This window comes from Hemitrygon akajei, chromosome 30 (genome assembly GCF_048418815.1).
Source record: "Hemitrygon akajei chromosome 30, sHemAka1.3, whole genome shotgun sequence".
NCBI classification, from domain to species: domain Eukaryota; kingdom Metazoa; phylum Chordata; class Chondrichthyes; order Myliobatiformes; family Dasyatidae; genus Hemitrygon; species Hemitrygon akajei.
In genome coordinates this window covers 37,846,679-37,866,123 of record NC_133153.1, presented here as the reverse complement: position 1 = coordinate 37,866,123, position 19,445 = coordinate 37,846,679, and the positions used below count along the sequence as shown (strand labels likewise).

Here is a 19,445-nt window from a genome sequence, read left to right as displayed (position 1 = left end):
TCTAAGTCAGTTTACTACCTCATCTTGAACGCCAAGTGAATGAGTCTTCTTGACCAACCTCCCATGCGGGACCTTGTAAAATTCCTTACAGACAACAAAAGTCCATACAGACAACATCCACTGCCTTGACTTCAAAGTTGATGAAATGGAATCACATATTTATGTAATGTATTTCATATCCTTTCACCTACCCTGATTGATACTTGCCAGATTCTTTTTTGATACATCAAAATAGGCCTTTCTCCAATTTAGAATATCAACTTGAGGGCCAGACATACCCTTTTACATGATTATTATGAATCTCATGGCATTATGATCACTAGATGCAGTGTTCCCCTGCACAAACTTCTAACACCTGGCCTGTCTTCTTCACTAATAGATCTAGTACCAGACTCTCTCTAGTTGGGACTTCTATGTACTGATGAAGGAAACTTTCCTGAGCATATTTCACAAACTATTTCTCAATAAAGCCCTTTTACAGTATGGGAGTTCCAGTCAATGTGTGGAAAGTTAAAATTACTTTCTTTCACAATTTTATGTTCCTTACAACAGTCTGCGATCTGTACAGATTTGCTCCTCTAAATCTTGGGTGGTCAGTAGTATAATCCTGTTAATGTGGTCATACCTTTGTTATTCCTCGATTCTACTCCTAAAGCCAAGCTAGATGAGCTCTTCAGTCTGTCCTGACTGAGCACTGCCATAACATTTTCCCTGACTTGTAATGTCACCCCTCCTGATCCAGCATGCCTAAAACAAAGAAACCCCTGAATATCAAGCTGCCACTCCTGCCCCTCCAGCAACCAAGTCTCACTAGTAGCTACAATATCATAATTTCACATGCTGATCCATGCCCTAAGCTCATCTGCCTTTTGTACAATACTCCTTGCATTTAAGTATGTGTACCTCAGAACATTAGTCCCACTGTGCTCAACCTTTTGACCTTTGACCTTGTATGTAGGCTTAACAGCATCTTTTTCCATAACCACTTCACTATCTGTTCAGGTGCAAATTGAGCCTTCTGTACAGTTCACACCTTCCCTGGAAGAGAATGATCCAAAAATGTGAAGCCCACCCTCCTGCATCAACTCCTTAGCCATGTGTTAAACTGTATGATCTTCCTAATGTCTGGCCTCACTAACATGTGACATGGGTAGCAAACCTGAGATCACAAACCTGGGGGTCCTATCCTTTAACTTAGCACCTAACTCCCTGAACTCACTTTGCAAGATCTCGTCACCTATCTTACCTTTGCCATTGGTACCAACGAGGATAACGATATTTGTCTGCTCATCTTCCCACTTAAGAATGTTGTGGAAACGATCCAGAATGTCCATGACCCTGGCACCCAGAAGGCAACAATCCACCTGGGAATCTCATTATCGTCCACAAAACCTCCTTTGTCTCTTCTGTTCCCTTTCCTTCAGAGCCAGACTCAGTGCCAGAAACTTGACCGTTGTGGCTTTCCTTCGTTAGGTCACCCCCACCAACCGTACCCAAGATGGTATACCTGTTGTTGAAAGAACAGCTACAGGTATACTCTGCACTGGCTGCCTATCTCTTTTCTCCCTTCTGACGGTCACCCATTTACCTGTGACCTACACCTTGAGTGTAACTACTTCTGTATGTCCTGTTTATCAACCCTTCAGCCTCCTGAATGATCCAGAGTTTATCTTGTTCCAGCTCCAATTCCTTTAAATGGTTTGTTAGTAGCTGATTACACTTCTTGTAGGTATAGTTGTCAGGGACACTGGAGGTCTTTCCCACATCCCACAAGAGGTGCATTCTAGTATCCTTTCTAGCAGCTCCACTGCTCTAAACGTGCAATAAGAAAGGAAGAACAAATAACAAAAAAAATCAGCCTAAGGCTTCCACCTCTCCTCACTAAAATCTCGATAAGCCAAAGCCTCCCCACTCCAACACTGGCCCACTCACACAACGTCCTCTCTGCTTAAACCTAATTTATTTTTATTGGTCCTTGTAAAGTGCCTAGTTATGCGCAATCCAACGTCTCCTCGGGAACTGTAGTGCGCAAAATGTGCCAACTGCCCCAGTTCGCTTCTTTTAAACTCTCTCTCCCTTTATGCAATATGATGACCCCTTAGGACTGTGGCACGCAAAATGTGTCGACTGTCCCTGCTCGCTTCTTTTAAACTCTCCCTCTATGCAATCCAATGATTCTTCAGGACTGTGTTGCGCAAAAAAATTATGTTGTGTTGTTGTATGGGAAATGTACTGTATATGTGTGATGCAGGATCTACACTGCAAGTCCACTCATACATTGCACCAGTATCCCGACGTTTGTGCCATCCTGTAGAAACCATTGCTGGATTTTCTAACCAAAGTGTTAGAGATCTTTAGTTATAGCCATATTATCACTTTTTAAATGTTTGTGGGAAAATGCACAAAGATCTCTGAGTAAATCATTTATAAAAAATTCTATTTGGATGACTTTACTAAGACATCCATTAAGACAAGAACATATTTCAATGTATTTTGTCTGGACAATATATTCCAATACAATAATGAAAATAACTGTGAAAAAAGTCCATTTGGTGTGCATTTTTCCTCTTCAGAGTATAATAAAATGATGCACGTGGGTTACCTCTAGAGTCCTTTCATCTTTAATGTAAAGCTATTTGGGTTTTTTTTTGAAACCAATGAAGATGCATTTATACCAATTGATGTTTAACATTTATGAAGAGAAACATAGCTGAAATTTAAGGGATTATCAAATGTTCATTAAGTGGTTTAGAGTCTGGATGGCTGGTATGTGTTACATAGGAAAGTTTCAGTTTGGAAAAACAAAACTGAACGCAACGTTTTCATATTATGAAAACTTGTTATATTCATTTAGTCATGTTATATTCATTTTGATAACAAAAACATGAAACGAGCTTGTTGGTATGTTCAAATTTTAAAAATGTCCTTTAAATTGGTGCATATTTAAATATCCTTTATAAAATCTGAACTGAAACTGTAAAGGCCTTTTGCTCATATTTTGTTTTATTTTCCTAAATAGAAATATTCTTCTGTAATATATCAACCATCTAGTTTGCAATCTCTTACAAATATCATTGACCCATGCTATGCAATCTCTCACAGAAATCTGTGCTCTCCATTACAAATGAGGTGTTCAGTAGATTTGTTTTAACTGTCAACATCAGTTTCCACATTTATGAGATGACAATCACATGTTGCTTCCTACCATCTGAATTGCCTCCTATATTTCTGCGTTGCCAGACTGCCCCAAATAGCATTCATAATTCCTCCAGTACCTGCCCCAACTTCAACCTCCCAACTTACCTGCTGCATACCTTTCTTGTCTCTAGATGTAATTACACCTATGCAGTACTGTGCTATACTATTCTGTGTTCTATATCTAAGTCACCTTCCTTCTTTTACTCTCTGTATGCTTGAATTTATTTAAAATCTTTTCATATACAGTGCCTTGAAAAAGTATTCAGTCCCCACAACTATTGTCACATTTTTCTTCTCATTTTCTAAACTTAAAATATATTGAAGTAGGATTTTTGTCCCAATCCACAAAACATTGTATGTCATGTCAAATCAAAAGAAAAATTCCAAAAGCTGTCAACGATTTACTAAAAATTAAAAACCAAATTCGTGAGGCTGAAAATGTATTCATCCCCTTTGTAATTACTACACTAACTTTCTTCAGATACAATGTTTTGCCTTACCAACTCACTCAGTTTGTTGATGTAGAAATTTGGAGGATCACCTGGTTTCAATGAATTCATAACAATAAATACCCCCTCTCTCAATAAAGTTCAACAGTATGCTAGATTTTCCACAGACCAAACCAAAATGAAGATCAAGGAGCACTCAAGACAGATCAAGAAAATGATAATAGAGAATCTGGGCAAGGATGAACATACCTTGGAGCTCAGTACAGTGTATCATGAAAAAGTAGAAAAAATATGAAACCAGTCACAGCTGCATAGATCAAGGTGCCCCTCTAAATTATAGTCAGTGGAAAAGAATAGTAGCACTTGGAAGAGAGGCTACTGTGAAACCAAGTCACTCTGAGTGAGCTGCAGAAGTAAGTGGGTGCAACTGGAGATGAAGTTCATGGCTCCACAATCTCTAAGGCTTTACACAAAGTGGGTACTTATGGAAGAGTGGCAAGGAAGGAGCCCTGGCTAAAAAAAAAGAGCATATCCTTGCCTGTAAATACTTTGCAAAGTTTCACTTAGAAGATACGGTAAAGATGTGGAAGAATGTCTTGTGTGGTTCGATGAGTTGAGAGTGAAACTTTTTGGCCTCAACGCTAAGTGGTATATGTGGCGTAAATCTAATAATGTGCATCAGCCAGGTAATACCATCCCTAATGTAAGCTATTGTGGAGGTAGCATCATGCTATGGGGATGTTTTTCAGCAGCAGGAACTGGAAACCTAGTCAGGATTGATGTGGAGATGAATATTGCCAAATGCAAATAGATCATGGATTAAAAACCTGTAGCCTCTGCCACGAAGCTTAAACTGGGGAGGAAGTTCCATGAAGGTTAAACTGGGGAGGAAGTTAGTCCTTTAGCAGGACAATGGCCCAAAACACTCCAACCATGAAGAAAATTGATGTTCTCGAGTCAGAATCCTGACCTTAACCTGAACAAATATCTCTGGGAAGACCTCAAGATTGCTGTCCAACTAACCTGGCACAGCTTGAGCTATTCTGCAAGGAGGAATGGATAAATCTTGCTCTATCATGTTGTACAAGTTAATAGAGAATTATCCAGACTACTGGCTATAATAGCTGCAAGAGTTGGTTCAGCTAAGTATTGAGCAAAGGAGGATGAATCCTTTAGAACTGCTGATATTTTAGTTTTTGAATTTTTAGTTTCTCATGCTTTACAATTTTCCCTGTTTTTTGGGCTCTTCTGTGGAAAAAAGGAGCATGTGATTCACAAATACAAATTCTCAGTTAAATTGATGAAAATCCCTGTTGTAATATTCATTTACATGAACAAAAATTTGGGGGCTGAATACTTTTACAAGGCTCTGTACCTCTAGCTTGTCTTTTTTTTCTCCTGTTTTAAGAAATGCCATCAAACTTGCTTCATATACAGGTGTGTTGTCCAGCTACCGTAATATCTATTTATGTGCTTCAGTATGATTTTGTATTCGCTAACATACATGTGAGATGTTAAAGTCTATTCAAAGATCTAGAAGATTTAAAGTGAAAGTAAGTCAATACTATTAACTGTTGTTACCAGAGAAGAAGGCTCGTGAATAAGAGACTGTTAAATATCTGAGTAAAAATTGACACTAATCTTGAGTTTAGTGGTGGGCATTGTCTAATGTAATAGTTAGTGGACCAGTAATAAGAATGTATGTAGCGATTTACACAAATGCAGCTTTTCAGATTGACTAATGCATAGATGTTATATATTATGCATAGCAACAACAAAATCATTGATCAATATACCTGCACAACAATACTAAATATTTGCATATTTTAGATTATTTTATTACAAATTACATTTAAGCATAACATTCGGAACACAAGAAGGCGATTTCAAAGATACTCCATTCATTTAGATCTTGTCTGATTGGCACCTCTTCTTAATTCATCATTTATGCTAATACTAAATCTATAAGCTCTACATGTTTTGGCAAAACATTTTGCCGAAGAGATTTCCAGCCACAGTTGGGTTATAAAGTGCATTCTGAATTCATCCAGGAATGATCCATTGTCTAATTTTAAGATCATGCCTCCTTTGTCCTAGACTTCCTGCTAAAGGAAATAGTTAATTTTCATCCTTCCAGTCAAATCCCTCAGTCATTTAGATTCTTTGATTAGAATCATTTTTCAGACTTTAAGCATATGTAAGTTATAAATATGGGTCCTCATACTTTAATCCTTTAAATTTTAGTACCAATTTTGTAATTTTTTAATTCACCTTTTCCCATATCAACCTGCTTTAGAAATTTATTGATTAAAGTTTTGAGATTTGAACGGGCAAACAAGTTTGTTTTGAATTTCTAAAGTCAAAACCCTTTTTCATGCTTATAGCCCCTAGAACTACGTTTGAAATACCGAACAGGTAGTAACGATTTCTTGTATTATTTGAGACACAAGTTCATGTAAAACCTTTCATAAATATTCCTAATATCAGCATTTTTGCAGCAAATTGATTTTGGAATATCTCAGATATTTCCTCTAGCAGATAATATGTAAACTGTATATCCATCTTACAATACTTTTGCTTGCTTTTTTGCTGCTCATTAAATTATCTCTCCTTATGTGCACTTTGCTCAGCTGGAAATATTTATTTGTTCATCAAAATGGTCTAATTTTGATGATACATGATGGAGACATTTAGATTTCCAACGGAACTATTTGAATAATAACCAGGAATGGAAATCATGTTTTATTTGCTTTCAGTCGGGTACCGACCTTTTTTTTGGCTGAGATGAGAAAGCAGCATAGGCTGTGGGCTGAATGTAACAGTACCTTTTAAAAACTATTTAAAACTACAGGGGACCAGCAAAGAAAAACATAATTGCTGCATTTTGTATAAGGCTTATCACTTGCTCTGCCACTAAAGTGAAGCACATATTCATCTGGAAGAAGTGGGGTGGTGGTGGGAGGGTTGGAAGAAATCGAATTGTCATGTTGAGATGATCAATCAAGATTGACAAGTCCTCTGACATGCTATTTGTGGCATTGAATTTCTGAAATGAGACCAAACTATAGATTCCAATATTCTCTTATATGTATAAAAATACCTTAGTGCGTGGTACAAATAGATTCTGATAAATATGTTTGGTCAAATAAATATTGCTTAAATTATTTTAAAAGGTTGTTACTTAGTTGCTGTGTACTGAGAATAATTTTAACTTTATTGATGTTGGTGCTTTTATTAATGTTTCTCTTTTTTCCCCCTTTTTTAAATGGTATTCATCAATGCTATTGCCCCAAAAAAGCCAAACATTCAGGAAAACTGGAAAGAAGGTTAATGATAGCTGAAGTAAATTTTGTTGTAGTTGTTCCTTGAGTTAATGACTGCATATCAACTGTTGGTTCAACATTATACCTAGTAATGCCCTTCTTTCTCCCACCACCCACCTCATCACTTCCATAGAGCACTATAGCATAGAAGAGTCATAGAGCACTATAGCATAAAAGTAAGCCCTTTGGCCCACCTAGTCCATGCCAAAATATTATTTTGCCTAGTCCAATCCACCTGCACCTGGATTATTGCCCACCATACCCCTTCCATCCATGTTCTTACTCATATTTCACTTAATTGTTGAAATCAAACTCTATTTAAAGTGGCTTTTTTTAAAAAAAACCTTCTACGCCAAAATAGATGTGGTCCATTTCTCAATACCAATTTTATTGACTCTTTACTGATAAGTAATTTGTTATCCTCATTCAAGAGAACAATAGATTAAGTATATTATTTAAAGTAAAATCATGTATTAACTGTTGCAATTTTCTGTTACTAATTCTGGCAGTGGATTTCTATGTTAAGTGCATGCTCAAGGGTTAATCCAGTTCCTGGATAGTTAAAATGGTTAACAAATGAATGTTGAAGTGGACAGGCTTTTAGCATCTATGTTTATATTTATAGTTTTGATTTTGCGTGTTATTTTTTACATATAATATTTTATATATATATATATATATACCATTAGTATTCTAATGTTTAAGTGCAAGATGAAATTGCTTTCTTTAAAATGAAAATTCCCTACTCAGGTTTCTGAGCTCCTTTTCCATCATTTTCAGCTGCTAATTTTGGTGTCAATCTCATTTCTTTCAAATGATTCATTTTTAACAAATTTGTAAATGGCCCTGATTTGTTCTGCAATTTAGTCAATTACTGTTTCAGCCTGCAAGCCACCTGGGAAACGGAACATACATGGCCTGAAGGTAATAATTTCAATAATTGTTTCAGTAAAGTTGGGAATGGATTTGTAATGCTGTGTTCCAGTTATTGAAATGTCATCTGAAAACCTTGGCTCTTCAAACTCTGACAAGCAGGGGGTCTCTTGTTATACAAAGTAGGGAATATTTCCCATGATTTAATCACACAGCTGTGAATTCTTGTCTTATTTCCATTGAAGCAATTAGAGTTACAAAATAGGTTATCGCTTTTAATTTTTTATATTAAACGGTGGTTAAATTTTTGTAATGTACATTTTAATGAGGGACGGAAAGTGATATGATTAAGAAATTATACTCATTATACAAACTTCCAGTGTTCCTAAGGAGATAAAATGAATTCTCAGCTTTCAGGCAAATTTTACTAGTTCTCCATTACCTGTTGCGTTGATGATATGCTGGAAACACTGGAATGTGGAGAGAACAACAGGGAGGAAGATAGCCATGCATTCATTTTACTAATTAAATTTATGAAAAAAAAAGAAAATGGGCCAGTACCAAAATTATCATGAAATAGAATGATTTTTTTCCTTCCTGGTTAATTTAAAGAATTGATTCTTAACAACACTAAATTGTCCTCAGTGCCCTTCTCTTGTAATGGTAACAATATTCCCACTCCTGATAACTATTCAGTAATTATTCTTAGAAATGTGCATAACCAGTGAAGGTATCCTGTTACAGCTGTAATGTGGTTTTTATTAAGTAGAATGCTGACTCTCTCTGCTCTTACATATTCACTTTGTTGAAGATGTAACATTTAGAGCTATACTTAAGCCAAACTGATGAATTTAGGTGAGAAAAAGATAGCTAAATATTTAGTTTTTGTCTCCCCAGTCTTCAGTTTCTATGGGCCAAATGTTGAGTGGGTGATTAAGCATGATTGGGTAGGAACTGTATATAAATTGATTTAAATTGAATGAATATGTTTTGTTTTGTTGTACTTTTTCATCACCCATCTGAGAGACAATGTGGCCTGTGCTCAAAACAATATCAAAATCAGCATCAAGAAACCTTAAGCATATCGCACAGCTTGGACCACTTTTAGCAAAAAATACCGAATTAGGAAAAAAGGCTTGTTGATGCTTAATTTTTTGTCTTGAAATAAAAACAGAAAATGATGCACCCATTATATAAAGAGAGAGGAAAACAGTTAATTTTTCAGGTTGTTGACCTTTCAACTAAGTGTTAAAAAGACACAGACAGAGATACAGATGAGGCAGTATTGCTAAGGAATTCCAATTATACATTTAAGATGACTTCAGGGTGATTGAAGGTTAGAATCTACAGGACGTCAGATTTATTTTTGTTGAGGAATAAAGAATTAGAAAGAAAGTGGCAAGGTAAGGCCATGAGGAGATTAATGAGTGAGGCCAGGAGTTTTGAATTAAATGTCCATAGGAGCTGCAATTACATATGGAGTTTACTATTGTTGTGAATTGATTTTGTTAATGCATAGATTGTACATTTTAAAAATCAGCGCTGGGTTGAAATGTGGTAGGACAGCGCAAACTAAATGATCACCAATTCTGTTTTAGTAATGTTGACTGAGGAATAAATCCTTGCAGAGATAATATAAAAAAGAAATGAGAGAGCTGTTTTAATAGGGTAAAAATTAAAGCATTTCTGGGACATCTTTTCTTATGTATGATTGCTTATTATTTCCATTCTTTCACCACCTGATCTAATCTGACTGTTTACTTGTCTCATATTAGAAGAATTCATATTCAACATCATCTTGAACATGAGATATATAATCTTCCAATGAAATATAACTCCACACAAAAGAACTCTAGTCCTTCTTCATTGACTTTATCTTTCTTCCTATTTTATTGGAGGGGGTAAATCAAAGCATTATTGGGACAGCCTTCTGAAGCAAGAAATATTAGAAGCTTAGGCATTTTCCAAGCATACGAAAATGATAAGATATTACAGTATGATTAGAATAATGAGACAGCAGTGTGCTTGAAAAAATTAAAATTCAAAGGTATTCCACATGAAGTTATAAATTTACAAACTTGTAGTGATATAACTACAGTAAAGTCTATCTTTGTCTTATACTCGTTATCTCCATGTATATGTCATATTCAGTATCTCCACATCTGCCTTTTGAAAACATCTTCAGAGATCTTCTCATTGACCACTCTGGTTAAGAGATAATCTGAGAGCAGACTTCAAAAATATGAGTATGTTCAGAAAAGATGGACAATGAGTGCTTCCGCTTGTGAGTACAAAACAAGGAGTTAATAGGGGTGTGGAAACAGTATGAAACTTGAAACCAAACAAGTGTGCTTGAAGTTAAGAGCATTAATACTTTTAAGAATGGAAACTAGTTAACTCCATAAATTTAAAAAAAAGAAGGATCTGTTAATGAGTGTGATGTAGAAAAGTGGAAGAAGGATCTGGTAGAGGATTGGCAATAGTCAAAATTGCTAATTTCTGAACAGGCATCAGTCTGATTATATGTTGCCTGGCTCTTCCTAAGAAAGTGGCTCAGAAGGAAGTTACAGTTGATGAAAAAGGAGTGTAGCTTTTGGTAGGAAGCCACATTTCATAGGAAGATGATGAGCTTATCTTGACATTATATTGAGCAAGAATTTCCCAAGGTGAGACAGTTAGGCAACTAAATTAGATGGTGGAGGGCTGTGTGTAACAAGCAATCATATGAAAGTTGACTTACTACTCAAGTCAGCACGTCGATAAAGAATGGGGCTAAAGAGGAATACTTGCGGCACCCTGGAGGTAACAGCTTGAGGGAAAGCTATGGCAAGAGTTGAGGTTGTTCCATTTTGAAAGGCAGTGTCAGATAAGAGAGAGATGGAAGTGCTGATGAGTAAATGACCTGAAGGATTAACTCTACTTCCCCATTTATTTATTTTTATTTAGAGATATAGTATGATAACTGACCTTTCTGCCCAATTACACCCAATGGACCAAACAACTTATTAACGCTGACATCTCTGAAATGTGGGGGCAAACCGGAGCGCCCAGAGGAAACCCATGCAGTCGTGGGGAGAACATACAATTCCTTACGACAGCAGATGAATTAAAGCTAGGTTGCTGGTGCTGCAATAGCATCAAGCTGACAATTATGCAACTTTGCTGCCCCACAACTCTCCACAGTTGTTATCTGTATATTTTCAGAATATGCTGTTAATAGATATGTAGATAGATCTGTAAATCTAGATACAAAACTTTCCAACAGTTTGCGTTTGTAGTTGTGAACTTCCCATGATTCAGGACATTTACAAGGACAGGTGTGTGAAAAGGGCCCATGGGATTATTGGGGACCCAAGCCATTTCAACCACAATCTATTCCAGCTGCTACTATCCGGGAAGTGGTACCACAGCATAAAAGCCAGGACCAGCAGGCTCCAGGATAGCTTCTTTCACCAGGCCATCAGACTGATAAACTATGCTGATTTGACTGTTCTATTTATTCTAAATTATTATACATGAGTATGATTGCACAATGTACATTTAGCTGGAGACGTAACGTAAAGATTTTTACTCATGTATGTGAAGGATGTAAGAAATAAAGTCAATTCAATTCAATTTAAACATTTTTATGTTCCATTCTAAGCAGACAACATGATTTAGAAACCTAAGTTGTTTATTTCCTAGAAGTATCTACTAAATAGTTGTTTATACCAATATAATTTTGGATATATTTCATCATCCTGTGACTCGTCCTACATATATTTTGAAAGATTAATATGTTTTTGTAATGTAATTTTGTAATTTTATAATGTCATTAATAGCCCAATTTTATTAGAATATTTATCAGTAAATTGCCACTGTTCAATTAATGTAAACAAACTTAAGACAAGAAAGGGAATATATGTCAATCTAACTAAAATTCTCATAGATTATCACCAATAATAAAATTTCTATAAACTTATCATAATTATTTTCCTATCCACTCTTCTCTTCCTTCCTGGACTTCAGAATCAGGTTTATTACCAGCAACTTATATGACATGAAATTTGTTATTTTGCAGCTGCAGTATAGTGCAAGGATTTTAAAAAATAGTTTACGTTACAAAAATTGTGGGATAAAAGACAAGGTAGTGTTCATGAAGGGAAGAAGCTATTTCTAAATCTTTGAGAGTGTGACCTTGGGCTCTTATACCTCCTTCCTGATGGCAGTAGTGAAAAGAGAGCGTATGCCTAATGGTGAGGGTCATTAATGATAGATACCATCTTCTTGGGCACCACCTCTTGAAGATGTCCGGGATAGTGGGGATTGTTGTTCCTGTGATGGAACTGGCTGTGCCTTTAACCCTCTGCAGCCTCTTGTAATCCTTGGCATTGGAGTTTCCACAGCAGACTTCATGGGGTAGGGAGCTATCCCTCTTTGGTATATTTTAAAATGATATAACAATAGCTGGTTGGGCAGAACCTTTGAACAGGAAAATAGAATTAATATTTAGGGTTCAAGACCTTTCATCAGATGTGGAAAAAAATTGAAATAAACTGAATTAAAGATTAATGTGATTGTCTGCCATTACCTGAAAATCAAGATGTCTAATTTGATCACCTTCCAGATCAACAGATTAGTTCTGGTAATAGCCCTGAGCAAGTTCTTTCCAAAAACTGCAGCAAGAACTAACACTGTCACTGATTATTTCTCCTATATATAAACAATTATAAATGTTTGAAGTGCAGAATAAGTCAGTTAATAATTAAGAAGTAGGGAGTAATTCTTTTCAGTATAACCATCTGTTGGAACTGAAAGTAAGATTCTGTTTCTGACAGTCAGTTTACCTGTATTTTTACCTGTTTATCTTTCCTTGTGTGTTCTCATTGAACTATTATCTATTCTCAACATTTCTTACCTCCTGAATTCTTTGCAAGTAGCTTCATTGTGTCTGACACTTTAGAAATTAAAGCTTTTGAAGGGCTTTCTGTAAGTGAGTTCATTAAAGGATGAGACAGACCAGCATGTAGCTTCTTAGTAAATCATATAGTTTGCTGGACTTAAATATCTCATCTTCAGGTTTGTATTTTTTTTCAGGAAAATCAATGTGGCTGTGACACTGGCCTGAATATTGCAGAATTAGGTGGAAGAAAGCTACTTGGGGTTTACTAAATAATACTATACAATTTACTATATAAATTTAACTTGCCAATGTATTTTTAAAACAAAAAACATAATGTCCACCTACTGTTTTGTCTCTTTTGCATCTGAAAAGAACAAGGCTTTCTGGGCCCATTTCCATTTTTGTATTGAAGTTTAATCTGTCCTTATAAACTATTACAAACATCAGAGCAACATAAAAAAACAGGTTATATATCTCAATTGCAATAAAAATCTCCATTGATTTTACTTTCAAAATCAGATAATTTTTGTTCCTATTTGCAGATAAATGTAAAAGATGGTTAGAATTACCATCTGTCTTTCCTTTGTCCATTCATTTTTTTGTTCTGATCAAACTGTACATTGTGCAGCCAAACTCCAATTTCCTGGCAACTTTTCATCCAGATTTTTCTATCTGATATTCATATCACAAGTGGGTTTATTCTAACTGCTCCCTTAGCTGGAAGATCTCCAGAGCTTTCCATTAAAATTCAACACCAGCACAAGGGAAGGAACATTATTGAAATAAATGTAAATTACAAAAAACTGTAAATGTTCAAAATCTTCATCTGATGGGGGATAAGTACCTGAAGAATCTTTTCCCAGATGCTTGTTCTCTGTGCATTTCCAACATAATCTGTATTTGTTACAAAAGTAAATACATAAGCCTCTGATGAGGTCATATCCAAATTAATTTTTAAATTCATTATTCTGTCCTTGCTCTCTGCCTTTCACTTTGTAAAATGTGGCAACACATACTCTTGGCTCTGCTGCTAAAATGGTCATAACTTGTATGAATGAAATTTTTATGGAAAAATAATCAATTTCAGTTGTTTTTTAAGAAATTTTTAAAACAATCAGTTTTTGCTTTAGTTCAAGTTCAAGTTTAATTGTTATTCAACCGTACATGAATACCTATGAATACAGACAAATAAAACAGCGTTACTCCGCAGCCAATGTACCAACATTCATACACAGCACAAGGCACTTATGGCAAGCATACGTAAGATGTTTATGAGATGGCGCCAGGGACCGATGCAACCAATGGCGACATCCTGCAGACAGTTCACAAAACTACTACTGCTCCTTCTTCTTCATCTTTTAAATATGCTTCTTCTCCTCCTCACCTGTGATTGAATGCAGCCTTTAATTTCCATTTTGATGATGTATCTTTGAGTCACCTGAGCAATCTGGCGCTTTTGCTATCACCTGAGGAATTTGGTGAGGTTGAGATCGGAGTGTGGGGCCATCATTTCCTAATGGCAGAATACAAACACGTGGTTGGCTCCGTTACTTGCCAATTAAACCGCAGAGCAAGATTGAAATTGATGAGGACAAGAGTGAAGGCGAGAGGGTGTTCTGTGCTGCCTGCCCATATTTGACCGACTGCTATCACTTTCACTGCTGTCGAAGGGAGTTGCAGAATTCTTGGGCCTCACACTGAAAAGTTTTATCACGGCTCGTGGCTGTGGGACTCTGTAGTTTGATGTTTCATGTTCTATGTGATTCTGGTTACTCTGTCTTTGCTATTGGCATGATTTGATCAAGGTACCTCAGCATGGAATGGGCTCTGTAACTGTGGCTTGCAGTTGTTGACACAGCGCTAAACTGAACTCACTTAGTAGTTGTCACTCCTGGATTGTTTTGGGGACTCTGCAGTTTGATGATTAATATTTTGTGTGTTATTTGCTTGCTTTTTGCTTCTGCAAGATTTGTTCTTTTTATTGCACCTTGGGTGTTTGATGTTTTCTTTAAACGGGTTCCATGGTGTTTCTCATAGCTGCCTGTGGGAGGACAAATCTCAGGGTTAAATACTTTACACAGTACATTGATAATAAATGTACTTTGGAACTTTGATAGCAAGCACGTATAAGATTGCAGTAACATACAGTCACACAAAAAAAAAATATAGTCAAGTCCCTGACTCCATGAATGTTACAGCAGTCTGAAGTCAAACACAACACAGCTTGTCTTCTGTTGAATGAACACTGGGGGCAGTACTGACTCCAGCATGGGTGCCACACCACACCACTTCCAGCACTCCAGTGGAGCTACTTTGATGCCTCTCCCGGGCGGTTGCAAAGAGGCAATACCACAGCTTGAGGGCTAGTCCTTACTATGATGAGGCCTTATAGTTCCCCCACTATCCAACAATAAATCAATGAATTGGACTTGCAATATTCCACAGCACCAGTGTCCAACAATGTTTTGCGATCACAAGGAAAGTGACTAAGTCAGTCACTTGCTGTTAGACTACACACCTCCTTCATGCAGTAACACCTCCCTTATACATATCTAGAGCCACCTTTTAGTGAAGGCAGACACTGGTAATGAAATCCCCCTTTTCTAATACCTAAGGGTTGGACCGATAGTAAGGAAGGCAAATACAAAGTCAGCATTGATTTTGAGAGGACTAGAATGTAAAAGGAAGAATGTAAAGCTGAGGCTTTATAAGGCATTGTCCAGACTGCATTTGGAGTATTCTAAGTAATTTTGGCCCCATTTCCATGAAAGGATGTGCTGGCATTGAAGATGTTCAGAGGAGGTTTAAGAGAATGATCCCGGCAAAGAAAGGGTTACTGTATGAGCAGCATTTCATGGCTTTGGGCTTGTACTTGCTGGAGTTTAGAAGAATGAGGGGGGAGTCTCATTGAAACTTACTGAATATTAAAAGATCTAGATAGAGCGGGAGTGTAGAAAATGTTTCCTATTGTGTGGGACTCTAGGAGCAGAAGAATCAGCCTTAGAATAGAAGGACGTCCCTTTAGAACAGAGATAAGGAGGAATTACTTTAACCGGAGGCTGGTGATTCTGTAGAATTCATTACCACAGGTGGCCCTGGAAGCCAAGTCACTTGGTATACTTAAAGCAGAGTGGGGTGTCAAAGGTTACAAGGAGGATGCTGGAGAATGGGGTGCAGAGGGAAAATAAATCAGCCATGATAGAATGGCAGAGCAGACTCGATGGGCTAAATGCCCTAATTCTGCTCCTATGTTTTATGTTCTTATGGCCTTACACCAGTACACCTTTTGTCGTACCAAGGCAGAGAGTGCTTGGAGGCCAAGATCCAAAAAGTGTAATTGCAAATGCTTCTAAAACTTGGTCCTACCTAGCACGTCAAAGCAATAGACAATTTACAACCATCTCTAAATGCTCTAAGAGGCTCCAAATCCAATGGAAGGGTAAACAAATCAATGTCAGCATTCTCCACCAAGCCAACGTTTCTTGAATCAAGGACCAGATGGTTCCAGCGGTTAGACCTCATCATTTTCATGAATAATTCCAGATTCTCGCAACAGAATCTATTCTGAATTCTGTTGCATATAGAGGAATAGATTCAGAGATGTTCTCAAAGCCTCCATTGGAAAGTATTGTATCACTTCTCATTTAATGATATCCCTAGCCCATATCCACTAAGAATGGACAAAAAACATTTGAGATGGCATTGAGAACATCAAATTAATTCGCCAAGGGCATACAGAAACCAAGTATAAGTAATGGAAGAAATGCAGCGTCTCTCAAATTGCTCATCTGCCACACACCTCTGGTCCCATGATGGCCTTATTAGCCACATCTGAGCCCCCAAACTGAGTGGAAGCAAGTCATCCTGAAACTCAAGGGACTGCTTAAGAAGAAACAGCAGCAGCTGTGCTGTATAAATATGAATAACCTGCAGGGAATAGTTTAAATCTGATTAAATTAATTGATAATACATTTAATTATTTCTATGTTTTAAGAGGTTTAGATATTGTAAGCCAGTCTTTCTATTCATCTTGGTCTTATTCATAATTTCTAATATGCTTTTTTATGAATTTTGTGTATGTGAACTCATTCATATGAATGAAACTAGAAAAGCTGTACTGCATGGCAAGGCAGTATGGTATATTAGGACACTAGTATGCCATGATCCTGAGTTGCACACAAATTTCCTGTTCCCCTATTTTTTACAGTGGATGGGTGTTGAGATCTAGAATGGGGATTTGACATGTTACAGCGAATGGTGTGACCTGCACATCAGAGCCAAGAGCCAGAGTGTAAATGCCCAGGACCAGACTCAAAGGGGCAAATAGTCTAATTCTACTCCAATGTCTTATGGTCTTATGGACCTGATGGTGTATATGACTCAAGGCCCTGAAGGTGGTATTGACGGAGGTAGCAAGTGCTCTGTTTATAATCTTTGAAAATTCTATTTATTCTAGCATAGTTCACACAGATCAGAAGATATCAATATACTCCTATTATATAAGATGGAAGTAAGAACGAAAATAGGGAACGGTGGAACTTTTAGCCTGACATCAGTAGTAGGGAAAATGCAATAATGTACTATTAGGGAAGTGGTAACACTGCAATTAGATAATAATAATAGGATTGAGCAAAGTCTGTATGGATTAATAAAAAGAGAATCTTGTTTGAAATTTATTGTAAGAGTTTTGAGTCTGTAACTAGCAGTATAAATGAAGCCAAACCAGTTGATTTGGTGATTTTAGGCTTTTTGTCAAGGCGCGAACAAGGGTTTATAAAGCAAATTATACAAATAAGAGTACTGTTTGATGGATTGCAGTGCAGTGAAGTTTTACCAGGTTAATTTGAGAGGTAGCAGGTTCATCACATGTGAAGAGATTAAGCAGAGTCGCCCTATATTCTTGACTTTAGAAGAACGAGAGGTGATATCATTGAAGCATACATGATTTTAATGGAGCTTGATAATTTAGCTGTGTAATTGCCATTGTCCTTGGCTGAGATATCCAGAATAAGGAATCCATAGCCTCTAAAACAAGGAGACATACATTCAAGGTGGAGATGAGAAAAAATTTCTTCACCCAAACAAGAGTAGAATTTTGGGATTCTCTATGGAAGATTGTGGAGGTTCAGATTCTGAGTGTATTCAGAACATTAATCAATAGGTTGTTGTGTAGGACAGTTGTGCTGAGGTAAAGACTAGTAGAGTGGAACAAAGAGCTTAATGGCTTTATCCCACTATCTCTTATGTATTGGTGGAAATTGTAACATTCACCATTTAGTCTTTGAAAATGAATATCATTTCTTCATAGGTACATTTGTTTTTGCCGTTTCCATAGCATATGTCTATATTCTTTATGAGGCTGAGCTGGAAGCTTGATATCCAACCCAGCACAGATGGGAAGTGTGCAAGGAGCCAGCTGGTTGGATTCAAACTTGGGACCATTTGTTTCACAGTTAGGTGCTGATGCTACTATACTACCTGCTGGCATAGGTACAGGTGGAAAAGCTTAATTGTGGTCACGATCATTGACAGAAGTTGCCATTGCCTCCAGAGCCATATCACTAATGTATCCATATAAAGCTGGTGATTAGCATTAGAATAAGAGGTTAGATCTATAAGTACTATTAGTGTTTTGCAAAACTTGAGAGTTAATGTGCCTATATATAACACACAGATGCATTTTTAAGTAAGGTTTGTACAAAGGTATTAATCATTGAATTGCAGCATAAAGTATTGATCTTTCTTATTTCTGTAAAGTGATTTAGTATGCTAACGTCATTTGCGAATAGAGATCACGCAACCATCCGCATACCTAGCAACAAGCCAATTAACCTTCGGATGGAAATGAGAAATCTATGGTAAATTACAGGTTAATTAGACTGCTGTCCTCAGCCCATGAATGACTGATAAAAGCTCCTTATCTGCCTGCAGGTAAATACACGGGCAGGGTCCTCTAATAATAGCTGCCCAGCAGTCACAGAAGGCCTTTCGAACAATAGGTAAGAGTCAAGAGCGTAATCAAAAATGGCTTATGAGATATGTTCGCTGCATGATAACTAGTGATGCTGGATTCAAAACTGTTATACAGTATAATTTGAGAAGTGTTTCTGCTGGGAATTCTTGAGAAAAATGAGAGGAATACAATTATAAAAAGCAAATGATATTGGAATTAATATTTATCATTGCTTCTGTCATCTCATAACTATTACTCATAAAAAATCTAAAATTTGCTATTCTGTTTTCTCAATTTCAAATTGTGTTGATGGTATTGATATTAATATTTAGATTAGTTTCAAACTCAAATTATGAAGGTGCAAATTATTTAATAAATTTGCATTATAATTTGATAATAGTATTTTTCTTTCTATTTGGTTTTGCTGTTTTCTTCTCTCTTTAAGCAGGAACATAATTTCATGGGTATGTGTTGCCAAATGTCATCTTGTCCACTTTGGGGAGTTTGTTGTTTAAGCCTCTGTGGTAGTTGTCAGGATATTTTGCTATGGACAAGCTGATTGTCATGCCTGGTATTGTCTACACCTGGCATGTCCAGGTTGTGGCAGGGCTTATGAGATACCAGGAACACAAGCTGAATTTTAAGCTTCTGCTGTGCCAGAAGGGAAGTTAGAAATCTGCCGAATGATGGTACTAACCTTCCCAATTTTTAAGTTCCCACCTTAGACTTGATCTGTTAGCATGACAACTTCCATACTTACCCATGAA

The 19,445-nt window shown here is 36.8% G+C and overlaps 1 protein-coding gene across 3 annotated transcripts in view; it reads left to right on the top strand.

The window, feature by feature from the left end:
* The window catches only part of map2k5 (mitogen-activated protein kinase kinase 5), a 311,788-nt gene that overhangs the window by 72,758 nt on the left and 219,585 nt on the right, over positions 1–19,445 (top strand). For all 3 annotated transcript variants that reach the window (XM_073032634.1, XM_073032633.1, XM_073032635.1), the window contains 2 exons: positions 7,854–7,894; positions 18,657–18,724. In XM_073032634.1, coding sequence (XP_072888735.1) covers positions 7,854–7,894; positions 18,657–18,724 — 109 coding nt within the window. The remainder of the gene's footprint in view (positions 1–7,853; positions 7,895–18,656; positions 18,725–19,445) is intronic.